The 17,301-nt window shown below is 28.8% G+C and overlaps 1 protein-coding gene across 7 annotated transcripts in view; it reads left to right on the forward strand.

Annotated features, from left to right (window-relative positions):
* LOC111624316 (ATP-binding cassette sub-family A member 3-like) overlaps positions 1 to 17,301 on the forward strand; it is a 60,229-nt gene that overhangs the window by 23,065 nt on the left and 19,863 nt on the right. For all 7 annotated transcript variants that reach the window (XM_023367144.1, XM_023367150.1, XM_023367133.1 and 4 more), the window contains 8 exons: positions 2,074 to 2,197; positions 2,973 to 3,127; positions 5,123 to 5,278; positions 7,101 to 7,311; positions 10,487 to 10,736; positions 13,332 to 13,444; positions 15,367 to 15,959; positions 16,614 to 16,890. In XM_023367144.1, coding sequence (XP_023222912.1) covers positions 2,074 to 2,197; positions 2,973 to 3,127; positions 5,123 to 5,278; positions 7,101 to 7,311; positions 10,487 to 10,736; positions 13,332 to 13,444; positions 15,367 to 15,959; positions 16,614 to 16,890 — 1,879 coding nt within the window. The remainder of the gene's footprint in view (positions 1 to 2,073; positions 2,198 to 2,972; positions 3,128 to 5,122; positions 5,279 to 7,100; positions 7,312 to 10,486; positions 10,737 to 13,331; positions 13,445 to 15,366; positions 15,960 to 16,613; positions 16,891 to 17,301) is intronic.

Consider the following 17,301-nt stretch of genomic DNA (forward strand, 5'->3'; position numbering starts at 1 on the left):
AATCTGGTTTCGTCAGCATTCAACATTTGTTTTGGACTGTATCCTCTCTCATCAACTATAGTCTTCAATTTAGCTGGAAAATCTCCAGTTGCTTCTATATCAGCAGTAGCAATTTATTTATGAATTTTAATGTTTTTAATCTATAATGTTTTTGAAAATGACAAAATTAACATTTTGATCCAGAAAAATTCTTAGCTTTCACTGCCTCTTTTTCTCCCATCTCATTTTGAATAACTTCGCATAAAGCTTTTCTTAGATTAGGGATGTTTATAGGCAGTAGCGTAGTGTAGTGGGGGCAGCAGGGGCGGCCCGCCCTGGGCAGCATTTTTTAGGGGGCGGAAAAATTATGTTTTCGGGGGAAGAAAAATTTCACAATAAATAATAATAATATCTTGTAAGAATTCGAACCATTTTATTTCATATTTTATCCACCTATGATTTGGACCGATTGAAATGAGCACGGAATAGTGTTACCATCCATCAGGATAGTCTGGGAATTGACTCTCCATCCGGGGATATTATGCGCAACCAGTTGACCGTTTTTTTTTCTTTTCTTGTACGATTTATTCGTATATATATACACCTCCAACATCCAATACAGCTAGGTCACTTGTGTTACTCCTATCCAAGTCTCCCTAGTCACTAACTGTAACTGATTTAAAACCAGCATACATTATTCTTCGCATTGCAAGATGACATATGCATACGTCAGGAACTTCTACTTGAACAAACATCACCTGCTGCCAGGGTTAGCGATTTTAATAAGGTAGCAACACTAGCATGGAATTTTTCATTACTTATTCTGTGATGAAACTGAATTTTAGTCTTTTAAATTGAGATACCTAAATAAGGGGGTCGAAATTTTCCTCCACCCCGGGCGGCTGACACCCACGCTACGCCACTGTTTATAGGTATATGTTGTTGATAGAGATCTTCAATCCTATGTTGCTAGATGCTTCTCCATTATCTCCATTACATCATTCCTCAGTTTGTCAATTTTACTTCAGAATGGCGTAGCCTTAACTTCCAAATCTGAGGCTTTCTTAATAATTGTATGAACTGTAATCTCAGGAATGTTAAGGGCGTGAGAAATATCAATTATACATTTTCCTTTCTTTTTTCAATTAATTAAATCTATTTTAACATCTAGACAGTATGAAGCATGTTTCCTTTTAGGAACTCCATCATCAGTTTTGCTATGCTTTATTGGCATAATTTCAATAAGAAAATCAGAAAATGAAACAGAAAACCAGCCAGAACTGAAATCGAAAGAACAAACACATGAACAATAATGCATTTTGTGTATGGTGATATGTATCAATGTGCACTTATATCACTTAGTGCAAAAGGAAGTTACCACCTGCCAAGAAAACCTTATAAGTGCAGGGAAATTTTAAGTGATGTTCCTCAATTTTTTGACCATTTCACTATGGAGACTCAGATAATGAATACTCATAAAATGAGGACTCCCCCTATATTTAAAAAGATATGCTACAGTTATGCAGTGCTACCAATGAGCTGCAGCTATTTAGCAACAATGTTACATTAATTAAATGATATCATTTTATATTATTACATACAATTGCAGATCTTAATCAAGATTTCTGATTTATTGCATGAATTTTACAACATGGTGCTCTTTATATGTTCAGCTTTAGGATGTTTTTCCCTAAAATATTACACTTAAAAAATGGATGTTTACTGAGATACTAATACAACTAAGATATTAAAATGTACAATTATTTATTATTTTGCTATAATCACAAGAAACTTAAGTGCTTATCTTAAGTTTAAACTTAATCTATATAAATCACAAATATTAAGTGAAAGCAAGATTGGTTTTTAAATAATTTGATCTACAGGAAAATTCTAATATTTCTAATGTAAGCATCTATAAACCTCCAATACATGCACATTATATATTATAAATATAAAATTTTATATTTTGTTTTGTTTTAATAAAGATTTATATAAAACTTGATGCATTTCATTATCCTAATAATTATTTCTTCTTTCAGTAGATATTGTTTCAATATTTGGAAAACATTTATAAATCTTTTTATATTTTTTAAGATGTATAATAAAGGGAAAACATATGCAGTGAAGAATATTTCATTAAATATGTATGAAGGAAATATTACTGCATTACTAGGCCATAATGGAGCTGGTAAAAGTACAACTATTTCAATCTTGACTGGTAAATATATTTAAATATGATTACTTATCTTAGAAAATAAGCTTAAGTTCTTTTGATAAAAATGAATAAGAGTAACAAAAATAATTTGAAATATTGAAAGGACAACTGAATGACTGAGATAGTTATAGCTTCATCCTACAGCTATGGAGGATCCATGATTGAATCCAAGTGATTGAGAAACTTCAGAAATTTTTTACAGATATTCTGTTCCAGTATGTCGAGCCGTCTCCCACCAACTGGTTGACCCCATTGGGGACCTGGCCAAACCCATGATGGGTATGGAAAAAAACCCTTGTATAATTTACAGAGTAGAAAGAGTTAAAAATAATTAAATAAAAAATAACAATAACCTGAAATATTGAAAGATATTATCATAAACTATAATTATAAAAAGTTTTGCATTGAAAGTTTTCAAAAGTTAAAAGATTAACTGAACACAGGTTGTTCTTTTTTCATTTACCTATTTATATTTACAATTTTTAAATCATTTTTTTTATATGATCTCTACATATAAACATTTTAATAGCATACAAATTTAGATAAGAGACTTCTTATCAGAAAAGTCATTTTTAGTTTTTTTAAATTCTTAAATTAATAAAAATTATGAATATTTCTTGCATAATTTTGGAATAAATAAATGATGGAGAATAGTAGTATCAATGAAAAATAAAATCATATTAATAAAATTATTTATTAAATTCATAAAATATATATTTTTAATTAATTCAGATTCGATAGTCTAAAAATTCATGTCAAATATGTTATATATTTCTAGGACTTTTTCCACCAACATCTGGAACAGCTGTAATTAATAATTATGATATTGTTACTGATTCAAACATGGTGCATACCAGTTTAGGTATTTGTCCACAGAACAATGTTTTGTTTGAAGAACTTACAGTGAAGGAACATTTACAATTCTTTTGTAAGGTAAATTTAAAATATATTATTATTACTAACAATATGTAATAAATATTTATAATATTTATTGAGTTTGAATATAAAAGCATTTTCATTGAGATAAAAAAATATAGAATTAAGTAATTCATTATTAAAAATATTATAAAAAATTGTTTTCTTTTTTTATGGTAGACATAGTCATATAAATAAAAGGGAAATTTTGTTTGTATCTCTGGTTTTTGTTTGTGGCAGCATTGTATTTTTCTTCTCCTTAAGCTTCAGTAATTTTTTTTTCCTAAAGATTACTTAAAATTTATAAACTTAAAAAAAATAGTAAGCAACAATATTGTAAGTACACCCAAAAAAAAACAAAAAAGAAAAATACTTATTTAGTTTTGTCAGTTTTTAAAGAAAAAACAAAAATACTTTAGAAAATTATTTTAAGTATTCATATCTATTTTTATAATAATCAAGTTAACTGCAATTGTTACCACTTTTAGAATTTTCAAATAATTATTTGGTTTGAAGTTATAGTTCCATTAACCATTGACTCTTTTGAGGATTTTATTTTATCTCTGTAAAGAGATTTTATTTTTATTTTATTATCATTTTATATCACATATTTTTATTTGACACATTTGATTCATTGTTTTCCTGATTTAAACCACAAAAAATTAATTTTATGTTGCTATTACAGAAGTACACATATTTGTTTCTTTGTTCTTTATGTAAAATTAAGATGAAATGTTCTTATTTTTTTCTTGTAGTAAATGGTATTTTTGCTACAAGTTTTTTCTTTAGAATAACTTATGAACAAACACTAAGTTAAGGTCCTGTTATTCAAAAATACAGTAATACCCTGAACTTACGCGATAGGTGGGATCGAGCGATAACCGCATAAGTCGAATTCGTGTAAGTATAATTTTGCATATAAATACATACAAATAATTTTTAATTGGGGCCGGAGACTAAAGAAAACAATAATTTAGAAAAAAAAAATGTTTAATAAAATCTTAGATAATACATATGTATAACAAATTATATTATTATACAATTATTTACTTGATTACCACACCATAATTTTAACATTGTTTCTATCTCAGNGGAGACTAAAGAAAACAATAATTTAGAAAAAAAAAATGTTTAATAAAATCTTAGATAATACATATGTATAACAAATTATATTATTATACAATTATTTACTTGATTACCACACCATAATTTTAACATTGTTTCTATCTCAGCAATACTACCGTGACATTTATGAATGATGTTTGAATTTAAAGATTGAACATTTTTCACAGCTTTGAGAATTTTTTCTTTACCTTTTATAATTGTTCTGACCATCGAATCCGGTAGATCAAACTTCTTTGCCAATTCACAAATTTTCATTTATGTATTAAAGTCTTTAATAATGTTAATTTTACATTCCAAAGATAAAGTTTTTCTTTTCTTGTTTGATGCAGAAGAATCAGTTCTACTTTGTTTGGATGACATAGTAGACTTTCTCAAGTCTCCATAGATATAACAAACAGAAATAAATAACACAAAATAAATTGTAGCTACAGTATATGTCGATTCCATTCGACACATCCGAACATGTAAGCTGAACAATAGTGTGGGGGGGAGTGAGTAATGGAAAGTTGTGTGGCGCTCAAACAAAAGACGAATCGACGAGATTTGAAAATCGCGTAACTCCGGGTTCGCATAAGTCGGGGTGGTGTAAGTTGAGGTATTACTGTAATTGTAAAAAGCAGAAAATAAAATTATACATTTTGATTGTAAAGCTTTATTTACTTTTTAAACTTGTTTAAATATTAAATGAAATATTGTAACTAAATTATACATTATAACTACTCAGATATTGAAGCTATCTAGTTATCTTTCATTCATATCCATGCTATATCATCAATATAAATTAATTTTAAAAAATATATTTTTAATATTTTATACTGTATTTGAATTTTAAAGTAAAATTTAAGTTTTTTTCTCAATAGGAGATAAATGTTTTTTAATTATTTTTAGTTAAAAAATTATCAAAAATGTGACATTAAGGATGAGATATGTAATGTGCTTCAAAAACTTGATTTGACAAGCAAACAGGATACAATGGCGAAACATCTTTCTGGTGGAATGAAAAGAAAATTATCAGTTGGAATTGCATTAATTGGTGGATCAAAGGTAAACTTTTATTTAATTATAAAGTCTCTAATACATTATTGGAAGTTCATTGTAAAAACATTTGTGCATGGCACTTAAAAGAACACATGCAACATTGAGAATATTGCATAGAAACTTGGATTATAAAAATTATATTAATAGATTTATATTAATACTTATTAGATGAAGCTTTATCACATGACATTAGTGACTCCATCATGAGATGGCCAACAATCTACCATTCAAGAACTGTTACAACAAAACAGACTTGTATATCAGTGCAAATTACTTCAAGGATATACAATGATGCAAATAGAGAAAAATAACAAATATAAGATACTATTTTAGTTAATAGAAGATATTCTATAATAAAAACTGTTGTATTTGGATTGCATAGTTTAAAGATTAGTAACCTTTGTTATTGAATAAATCAGCTTCAAAAATGCTAATAACAAGTCTTGTCTGACCTGACACAATCTCTGACTAATTCTGCCTAAAAATTTCACCTTACATACCCTCTCAAACTGAAAGAGATAGTCTTCTCACTCCTGTTTATCTTTTTCAAAAGTGACAAAATTAAAATGTTCCATATGTTCAATGTTAACTCAGAACATTCTTCAATATTTTAATTTTTGAAGTTAGACTATTTACAAAAATGTTCCATATGTCTTACCAGTTATTCTTCCTCTGTAAGCCTAACATTTCTTGTCATTTTTACAATTGAGCCAAAACACTGGTTCTTAGTCCAACCTTGATCCTTGTTGCCAAATATGTAACAAATGACAATTAAAAATAAGACAATAATCTTTATTACCAGTTTTATGTGAACAAGGTCACTGTTGGTCCCTGTTTTTTACACCACAACTCACACCATAGCACCTTCCTTCAGATCATTTTCTATAGAACTTTTATTATGCAGTCAAATCAATTTTAAGAACTCAACAGGGAGTACAGTTTCAAGGTTTTGGAATCAATTTGACTTCAACTGTAGAAACTTTAAACACGAAAGTTGACTCTATGAGAATCTGTTGTCTCTCTTAAGAGAGCTCAAGACATCAGTCATAGTGTATTTCACGTGTCCATGTCCATAATGAAGAATGTCTGCTTAAGAGAGATTAATTGTAATAAAATTACAAAATTTTTTTATACTGTGTCTTGAAAATTGCTCATTATGGGAAGGAGTTTGCTTTAGAGAGGGCCCATTGAGAGAGTTTTACTGAATTTAAGGAAATTTTTCAAGATTTCCCTTGTGCAAAAAGAAACAAAGTAAGGAAGTTAAATAAATCTATACTTATTGACAAAAAATGTTATTCACCAAGAAGGAAGCATTGGAATTGAATGAAACTTTATTAGTGCCAATATAACGACAATGATAAGAGATTATAATATCACAGCAAAGCTGATATTGTCCATGAAACAAAAGTTTTTAATTCATAAATATCATAATTACAACAGTAAACAGTATATAAATATCAACAACTCATAGCCCGAGTAGTAAATACATCACCAAACGATCGCCTAAATATCGCCGGGCCAGTTCTTTTATTCCAGAAGATTCTAAATTTATTTATTGATTTATTTATTTAATTATTAATTTACTTAAGAGATGGCGCCTAACGTCTACCTCTAGTGTCAAATTACTTTATTCCAATCATTTAATTAGCCGTATTATAGCCTGATATTTAGGCGATCGTTTGGTGATGTATNTAATCCGCATAAAAAGAGACCTTACAGTATTTCATATTACAGTTTTAATAAATAATTTTATAGAATGTTTACATAGTATGATAAATATTCATAATAATACAAAATTATGTATTCACTTAATTTTAATGTATTTCAGATTGTGATGTTAGATGAACCAACATCTGGGATGGATCCTTTTGCACGTAGGTTTATTTGGGATCTTCTCCTGGAGGAGAAAAAAACACGTACCATATTACTAACAACACATTTTATGGAAGAAGCTGATATTCTTGGTGATAGGATTGCTATAATGGCAAATGGTGAAATTAAATGTTGTGGAACTTCTCTTTTTCTAAAAGGAAAGTTTGGTAAGCTGATAAATATTGTAATTGATATAATTTAAAATTTATTCTTTTTTTTTCAAGGGTTAATCATTTAATTTATAGAATTGTTCTCACTTTTTTCTCTTGTGCAAATATTTGGGAAAATAGGTTGGTAGTGTCCTATTTAAAATCTTGTGATCAACCTCTGTAGGTACTGATTAGTTCCTATTAGTCTTGAGTTTGACAAAAATATACTGCAAAAACCTAACAAATCAGTGAGAAAATTATACACAAAGTGCAAATGTTTTTGCCTGTGTTAAATGGGCATCATTGGGCAATAAAGTGCTGAGAAGACACGGGATAACCAAACATATCTGTAGGGGGAAGGGGTATGTGATGTAAGAAGAAAGGAGAGGATTTATATTTTGTAGAAAGATTTCCAGGCATTGGAGAAGGAGTCAATGTCGCAATAGTTTATGGCAGGTGGTCTTGTAAATTTTGACTTGTTCTAGATGTTTAAGTAGATGTGGTTTAGATTTGTAATGTAGGAGGTCTGTCTCTTGGAAGTCCACCTGGATGCCAGGGTTGGTTATCAACCAACCCCTGCATCCAGGTGGACTTCCAAGTGATATTAGTTCTATGTAATAATACAATATTGTGGCACAGGTAAAGTAGAGAAAAACACAAAACAAAACTAGCATTAGTGCCCAGTATCCACAAAATAACATCAGGAAAATATTGTTTAGCAAACCTAGACAATGGCAACACTGTCTTCATACAATATTGCTGCTCCAGAAATGTTCAGCTTTAACTTGCCAATGAACTGGTCTAGATAGACAAAAAAAAAAAATTGAAAGATTCCAATTTGCATTGACACTCAACCAAATGGCCAAAGAACAGTCAAACACATTAGTTTATCCAAGGAGAGAAAGCAGACAAAATACTCCTAACTTTCAGACTCACAGAATTTTTGACATAGTTATAAATAGATTTGACAAATATTCCACACCTAAAACAAAAATCATCTATGAAAGAGCATGGCTTCACTTGTGGCTTTACTGGGCAAATCTGCTTGCAACTTTATAACAGTACTACACAACTTTGCTGAAAGCTGCAACTATGGAAACCCAAGAGAGGAATTCATCTGGAATAGAATCATTGTTGGCATGGTAGACAAAAAATTCAAGCTTGACAAAGCTTTACTTGATGATAAACTCACATTAGAGAAAGCATCAAAAATAGTCATGCATTCTGAGGAGAGGAAAAACAACTAAATGAAATGAACTAGCCAAGCATGAATTGTATGTCATCTGTGGGTATGAAAAATGTTTTTCACAGAAAGTAGTTTGGTTCAAAAAGTACCCTTGATTATCTTATGGTATACTCGACACATAAAAGTCTTTCTGAAGTCAAGGCAAGACATGGCAGGGAAGTGTTTTAGTGTGGAGGAGAGAAGAGCAAATGATGCCTAAGCACAGCAAAAAATACCACCGGTTACCAATGCAAGAGGAAAGGCCATTTTTCAAAATATTGCATGCTCAAAAAAAGCCTCTATTTGGTAAAAGGACAACTTGGATGGTTTTGTGCTAAACACAGGCCTAATTGATAAGGTTTCTATTGGGATGTTTATTTTCTGAACTAATTTAACAATTCCTTTAGGTTAATTTTTCCCCCAGTTTGTGCCCAAAACTTCGTGGGCTCACAACACTAAAGGTGCACAACCAAGAAGAAACTATATTCTCACTATGTCAAAAATCAGTATGCCAAACTATCTATTATATATACAACTTACACCAACCCCCACTAGGGAAAGACAATGTCACAAATCTGGAGTTGGTACAACAAATTGGAGTAATCTCAGGAGCAAATAGTATTGCCAAAGATGTAAAAAAGGAATTCAATGCACTATTACAAGGTATTGGTAGGATCCTTGGAGAATACAAGCTGCAAATCAAACCCAATACTGAACCATTTTCTATTAGTTTACCCCATAGAGTTCACATTCCTTGTTCCTTAGCATACAAGGTCAAAGGAGACTTGAAATCAAATTCAAACAACACTTCAAGTTGGTGTACTACACTAGACTCTTCTAATCTGGCCATTCCTTGCATAGAAGGATGACAGATTAAAAAGAGTGCCAGATTACTGAGATTATGCAGGCTCAAAGTCTATCTAAAGGCAATGAATAAATGAATGACATGACCTAGTGCCCTTTGATATTGATTTTTTTTTGGAGGCAGGCAGACAGGCAAATAATAAGGTGCACTAACATGCAATATTGTGCACAGACATAAAACCCAAGTAAACAAGAAAATAGAATGAGTGACATGAACATTTTCACAGGAAGGGAAGCTCGTATCCAATTACTCTGGGGCAGTGGTTGGCAACCCAAATGCATTGGTGTGCCACAAAACATGTAATTGAAAATATTGGACACTATGCGTGCCACTAAAATAAAATTATAAAATTTATTGCACATTAACACATTTTTATTTAACTATAAAATACACACTATGATATTATTACAAAATTACAATATTTAAACAATAGCAACTCCCTTGTGGTTCAATTTTAGAAACTAACACATCAATATTTGGTTCATAGTTTGAAGTTTTTAATTTTATGCACAATTGGCATGCCACTCAAAATTCTTTCACATCTCACTAGGTGGCACATGTGGAATAGGTTGCCAACCGCTGCTCTAGGGTAAGCTGGGTAATTGAGAAGCCAGGTGATTAAGGGCTAAATCAGTAAGACAGTATTGAAATTTGTAAAAATAAATATAATTTTAGTTGATTTAAGAGTCCAGTGATCCATTATTTTTGTATTAATTACTAGAAAACTATTCTATATATATTGTTTAAATTTTAAATGATAGTTTATTTAATATATTTAAATTTAGAGATTTATTTAAATTTAAACTATAGATATGGAGCTTGTATTCTTCAAGGATCTTACCAATACCTTGTAATAATGCATTGAATTCCTTTTTTACATCTTTGGCAATAATCTCTAAATTTAGAGATTTAGAGATTTATTTAAATTTAAACTATAGATATATTTAGGTATTTCTATAATCTCAAATGATTAATAATAATATCAAAAACATTTTTAAATATAACATTTTATGAAAAATGATTAGTTAAACTACCATATTTATCAAAATTTTGTTTTTGGCCTTTTAAAATCAAGAATTCATTAAAATATATCTTAATTTCAGGTGGAGGATATAATTTAACTGTAGTAAAAGAACCAAACTGTATTTCTGAGAAAATATGCAATTTAGTTTATGAAACTGTTCCAGATTCTGAACTGAAAATCAGTACTGCAGCCGAACTTAAATTTTGCTTACCTCGTAAAAGTGGAATGAATTTTGAAAAACTTTTTAATGAACTTGAAAAAAATAAAAAAGAACTTAATATATCAAGTTATGGTGCTTCAATTACAACTATGGAAGAAGTTTTTCTCAAGTATGTAATAGAAAAGTATCTTTTCTATGCTTAGATTTTAAGATACAGTGGATGATCGGTTTACAAACATAATCCGTTCCTAGACTTTGTTCGCTATCCGAATTGTTCGTTAACCGATTATCGATTTACCATAGGTTTTGATGGGAATTTAATTAATTTGTTCTAAAGACCCCAAAAATAAAAAATATATACTTTCTTACTACGTTTATTTATATGTAATAATGAAAATACATTCATAAACAGTCTTGCATTTTTATTAGTCATGTTTTTTCCATTTTAAAGGGTTAAAGAATCTGTCTAATGTTGATTGCTTTTCTCTCTTCTTCAGGATTTTTCAGAAGTAATTAATAGCATTGCGATTGTAGAAATCCCCAAGCCTCAACCTGGTTTGGATGCCATTCTAAGACCGTTGTTCAGATATCCTCCCACTTCTTCAAAAGATCTTTAATAGCAGATATCAACATTAATCCTCTTTTTCAGAAGAAAACATATCTCGCCGAGTTTCTTGGCGTTCTTCTGTCGTCAGATCCATTTCAGGTTCCATTATGAACTCTTCAATGCTCTTTATTTCTCAGATGTGATTTTTGTTACTCCTTTAGCTGCTTGAGTCTTCTTGATTATACAGTATCTTTCTTAAATAATATTGAACTGCGGCCTACTGTAGACCTGTTCAAGCCATACTGCCCAGCAACATTAGGCATCTTCTGTCCACTCTCTACCTTTGCTATTATACTCTCACCTTTCAAAAAGAAAAAACAGATGCAAAACTTAACAAGTATCTCTTCGACAGTCTCTCAAATACATAAAAGAATTGTTTTTGTCAGAAAAATAAAAGGCTGGAATTACAAGGGAGAGTTTCAAAGTTCGGAGGAATACTATCCGATCGGTATATACCGGTTTGAGCGTTGATATCGACTCCTGCACTCCAAAAAGTTTCAAATTGTTGCTTGAAGACAAGGGAAGACCAATCGGTATTCATTAGTTTATGTCACTTCTTCTGTGTTTGTTCTGTGGGGTGTTTGTTATCCGATTTGTTCATTAACCGATCACCCACTATATATCAAATTATTCTTAAATTCATAAAATTATGCATTAATTAACTATAGGAAATTTAATTTAGTACCTGAAATTACATATATACATATATAAAATAATAAAATAAACAATAATATACAGAATAAAGCTAAATCAATATTAATACTTTGATACAGTTTATTAACAAGAATTATCTGTAGAACAAATTTTAATTTAGTTTAGTGAAATGTTCAGAAAAAATTTTTATTAGTAAATAATGTTTCAAGTTCAAATTATTTTGTTTCTGCTTTACAAGAGTTTCTGTAATGTGGTTTCTTGTATATTAATATCAATGATTATTTAACTAATTTTGTAAGTATTAAGTGTAATTAAAAAATAAAAAGTTAGTAGATTTATAGTATTTTTAATTTGAGTAAACTATTTACTATAATGAAGAGATCCTAAATTTGAACAAAATGATAAAAGCCATAAATACAGCAATAATATCTATTCATTGAAAATTATCACTATATTTCTTTAAAATGTCAACAAATTAAAAAATATCATATTTTCTTTTTTCATCATATTTGCCTTTCTCTATCATTTACTTCAAGTTTAAATGGATATACTGAAATATTTATAATACAGACATTTACTAATTTTTATATCAGTGATACAAATTTGTATTAAATATGAATGAAGTAAAGTGTAAATTATATTTTAGATATGTATAGTAAATATGTAAATGTAGTGAAGACTTCACATAAAACCATAAAATAAACTTTTAATAAAACAGGTATTGTAACCATGGAATCTGTCTCAGTGCCTGTCATACCCATGTTATCCTTGCCCCTCTGTTTGCCTGAATTGGAACCATTCCTATCGTCAACCTCACAATTACAACTACACATTAGATGCAATTGTGCCTTTTTTTTCATTCAAGCCTTTTTTTTTTGTCATTTGTTTGAATAAAAGTTGTGTCTTATATGCCATAAAACACAGTACATTTATTACTGTAGTTTGAATTTCCTGTTGAAAAGATGAAAATATCAAACTAAAGAACTTGCTAGAATCTCAAACATATTAACTTGTACACAACAACTTTTAACGATATTCATTCTTCAAAATAAAAAATGAAATAAAACAGAAATTATAAGTTTAGTAAAGAAAATTTTTAACAATGAAATTTTGATGTTGCACACATGTATACAAAATTCTGGGTTCCTGAATAGTACTAAACATTGAAACTATGTGGAAATTCTTATTTACTTCAATTAAATTGCATGTGTTTTATCAAGTGCATTCAGTTAGAAATGTTGATCATAAAACAGTTGTAAAAGTTTAATTTTATACTTTTATAGTTAATTTATTTTAGATTCAAATTTAAAAGAACATCATTGTTATCATTAGTTGTAAATGAGTTAAAATTTGTTTTATACAGAGACTTTTATTATATATCTTTGAAAATATTGTTGATGAATAAATAGCATAATGATTTTTAATTAAAAATAATTATTTTTATTTTTATTAGTTTGTATATTTAATTAAGTACTTATGTAACCTGAATTAATTTGATTACAGAGTTGATGAATACTCTTCAATAGGAATAAATCCTTTTTTAAAAGAAGAATCAAAACTGAAAATCAATTATTTGGCAAATACCTTATATGAAGATAAAAATACTGCATGTATTGGTAATTTTAATGTTATAAATTATTTGTTTAAAGTAAACTAGTTAAATTAAAAAATTTGTAATTTTAAAATTCAATATACCAAAATTTTATAGAAAAAAGAAAATTTATTTAACATTATATTTTCAAGCATATACCCGTATTAGCCCAAATATAACGCGACCCCGAATTTAACGCGACTCTAAAATTTTCATAAAGATATTTAGAAAAAAAATAATACTCATAAAAGAATTCAAAGAAAGTAAAATTCAATCAGATAAGCATTTATTTATGTAATTACAGTAGAGCGTCGTTTATCCGAATCAATTGGGGACTGGGGTGGTTCGGATAACTTATTTTTCGGATAACGAATCATGTACGAAAAAATATATTAATTTATCCCATGTTGAAATTTTTCTCCGTTGCGTGTCGCTTCGCGTTGAATTTTCGTCGATGTTAAGCCTAACGAAGACTATTGTATCGTTAAAAATTATTTTTTTATTTTGTACAAACAAAATAAATATATTGAAAAATATAAAAACAATAAAAAATTATACTTCAGATGTTAATTTAGTATCAAAAACGTAAAATATTTGAGTAACCCAAGAAATAGCCGAAGATTGCAGCGCCATAGCACTAGCGAAAATTTAAATTTGCCGACTGGAATGCTTTCAGATAACAGACGTTTCGGATAACCAGATTTTGGATAAACGACGCTCTACTGTATAGCTAATAACACAGGCAACCTCTGTAGGAAAACGTCCTTGTTTATATTACATTCCATTACTTAAACCCCAAATTTAGCGTGAGTCGATTTTTTAACGGAAAATAAATGGTCGAAAAATATTGAGTTATATTCGGGCTAATACGGTAATCCATGGGCCATATGTTGACATATACTTCGAAATTGCGTAAGTTATCTGCCAATTTCAAATTGCAATCATGAAGGTTCAATGTCTGCTTTTGTAGAACAGACTATAAATATCTTCATTGTAACAATTTTCTACAGAGTATGTGTGGATTATACATTGCTGTGGGTTATATACATGAAAATATGGTAGTTATAAAATAAAAATGTGTACACTTATAACATATTATTTACTCATCTTTCTCATTTTCCCTCTCTCTGTTTTCTGTCTATCTTACTATCAAGCTACCTATTTTCTTTTATAAATCGTAAGTTTTGTTAGAATTAATGATTGAAATTATTGTTAAATATTGTATAATATTGATACATACATCGCATCGCGTTGCAATGATGTTTGTAAATGTTCTTCCTATTGTGTAATAAAAGCTTGGTGGCACTGTTGACTTTTTTGGGAACTGTTGGTGATGGTGACCTTGTTTTACTCTCCCCTTTTTAACACTGACCTTCCTTGAGTCAAATAGAAATATTGTCTTTTGTGCAATCTTTGTTCCTTTGTCACGTAACCAATTATGCAAGTCTAACCAGTTTTCCTAATCTCCAAACAGCAACATCTAGTCTAACAAGTTTATTTGATATTTTGATTAACTTGAACTATGGTAATTCTGATTAGTCATTTGAGTATTCTAGATCATAAAAACATCAAGACTATTTTTAGAGTACACAGATTTAAAACAAAAATGATTTTAGTAACTTCTAACTAAATAATTTTTAAATACCAAATGGTTTAAGTTTCAGTGAAGTTTCTAGATATAATTTTTAAAGGAATGTTTTAAAAGTTATTAAAGTTATATCACTTTTTTGGTATTGACATTTAATTTTCTGAAATCATTCTAACAATAAAATTTAAATCATTATTTATGACAATTTTATCCTTAATAAATATCAAATAATTTTTTTTTTCTGGATTACATAAAGTTTTTAACAATGTAAAATAATTACTTAAAATCTTAAAGATTCAAATAATTTTTTTTTAAAACATTATTGCTATTGATATTTCTTTAATTATTTTTATTTTCAGATATTTCAGTATCAAAATATAATGTAAAATATATGCTCTACATGCAACAACTAAGAGCGCTGTTTTTAAAGAAAATATTGAACACATTTCGAAATAAATGGATTACGGCTACTCAACTTTTCATCCCTGTTTTAATGATTATTGCAACAATTTCAATTATTAAATATATTCCTGATATAACTCATGCACCACCACTTGAACTAACATTGAAAAATTTTGGAAGAACTTACATACCGTATTCTGTAAATTGTTCAAACAAACTTATTGAAGTTATTGCCAACAATTACCAGATAATTCTAAGTAAAGAAAATAATGTATACAAAATTGACACCAATCTGATGGATTATTTATTAAATGTCGCCAATACAGATTTAAGTAATTTCACTCTTCACTTCATTATAGCAGCTGAATTTTATTGTGATCAAAATTCAGATATTATTAATGTAACAGCATTATTTAATAATCAAGCATACCATTCACCAGCAATATCTCTATCAGCATTACAAAATGCCATACTGGTTAGTACACTTGGTAGTTCTCACTATCATATTACAACAATAAATCATCCATTACCAAGAACTCTAAGTGAAAAGGTAAAAATTCTTAGTTTGAAAAATTTATGTTTATTATTATTTAATGTATGGAAAAGCCTAAATTAGATTTCTGGTCATTATTATAAAAGATTTTTAATAAATTTAATAAATACAGAGTGATCAAATGAAAAGTTTACTTGTGAAGGCTAGATTTGGCATTGCCATGGCTGTCCTTGTTACTATGCTGCTACATGTTATGAAAAAACATTTAAATTTCAAACATTTATTTACTGTAGACTCAAGGGAGAAATTTGAAAGTGTAAATAAATTAATTAATAAATAAAAATATTCACTTATACTAAAGAAATTGCTCAAAGTGATTACTCCTTGCTGCTCAAACGTGACTTGCAACCTTTGTAAGCATATAATTAAAATTCACCTGAAGAAAAAACAAAGTTTTCATAATTCATCCATTTTCACACCACAGGAACAACAACTGTATTTGGCAAAGTCGATTTTTTATTATAGACTCTTCACTGCTTCAATATGCCAGAGGGATTTTATACAATTTTTAGCATATTGAGATAAAAGGTTAACCTGTTGGTCAGTCAGGCATACTTTTTGTGATTAAATTTTTCATTTGATTGCCATGTATAATCATATACATTTTTTAGTTATTTGTAATAATGCTATTTTATAATTTATATTTTACAGACTGTCAGTATTAATGAATATAATACAGACGCTTTTCAATACACACAAAACACCATTTTTGGTTTATCATTTGTTATGGCAAGTTTTGTAATTTTTGTAATAAAAGAAAATTCAAGTAAAGCAAAACATTTACAGATAATAAGTGGTGTAAACAGATTTATATTCTGGTTTTCTACATTTATCTGGGATCTTTTAAATTACATTATGTGTGGGATTTTTACACTATTGAGTTATATTATATTTAATATTGAAGCATTTTATTCATTAGAAACACAAGGTATTTATAAAAATTAATTATGTCTTTTAATCTATTGAATTTAAGTATATTTGTGCTTCTTTCATTTATTACTTTATAAATTTATTTTCATTTATAAATACTTACAAACATTTTTCATTTTAATTAATTTGATAAAGCAAATTGCAAAATTAATAAAAGAAAAAGAATTAAATATGTGTGAAAGATTTAATAATTGAAGTTCCAGTTTGTAACAACAAAAATATTTTTTAATACTAGAGAGGTTGAGGCAGACGTTTTAAACATGTAAACGTGTAGGACGGACGTTCGGTGCCGCTTTCCCGTAAGCCTAGAAGTTTGACGATGGTGTTTGGAATGTCGAGCGTGATTCCACCGACTATCCAAACACCATTGTCAAACTTTTAGGCTTACGGGAAAGCGGCGCCGAACGTC

The sequence above is a fragment of the Centruroides sculpturatus genome, unplaced genomic scaffold (genome assembly GCF_000671375.1).
Source record: "Centruroides sculpturatus isolate CEXI.00-Female unplaced genomic scaffold, Cexi_2.0 scaffold27, whole genome shotgun sequence".
Classification (NCBI taxonomy): Eukaryota; Metazoa; Arthropoda; class Arachnida; order Scorpiones; family Buthidae; genus Centruroides; species Centruroides sculpturatus.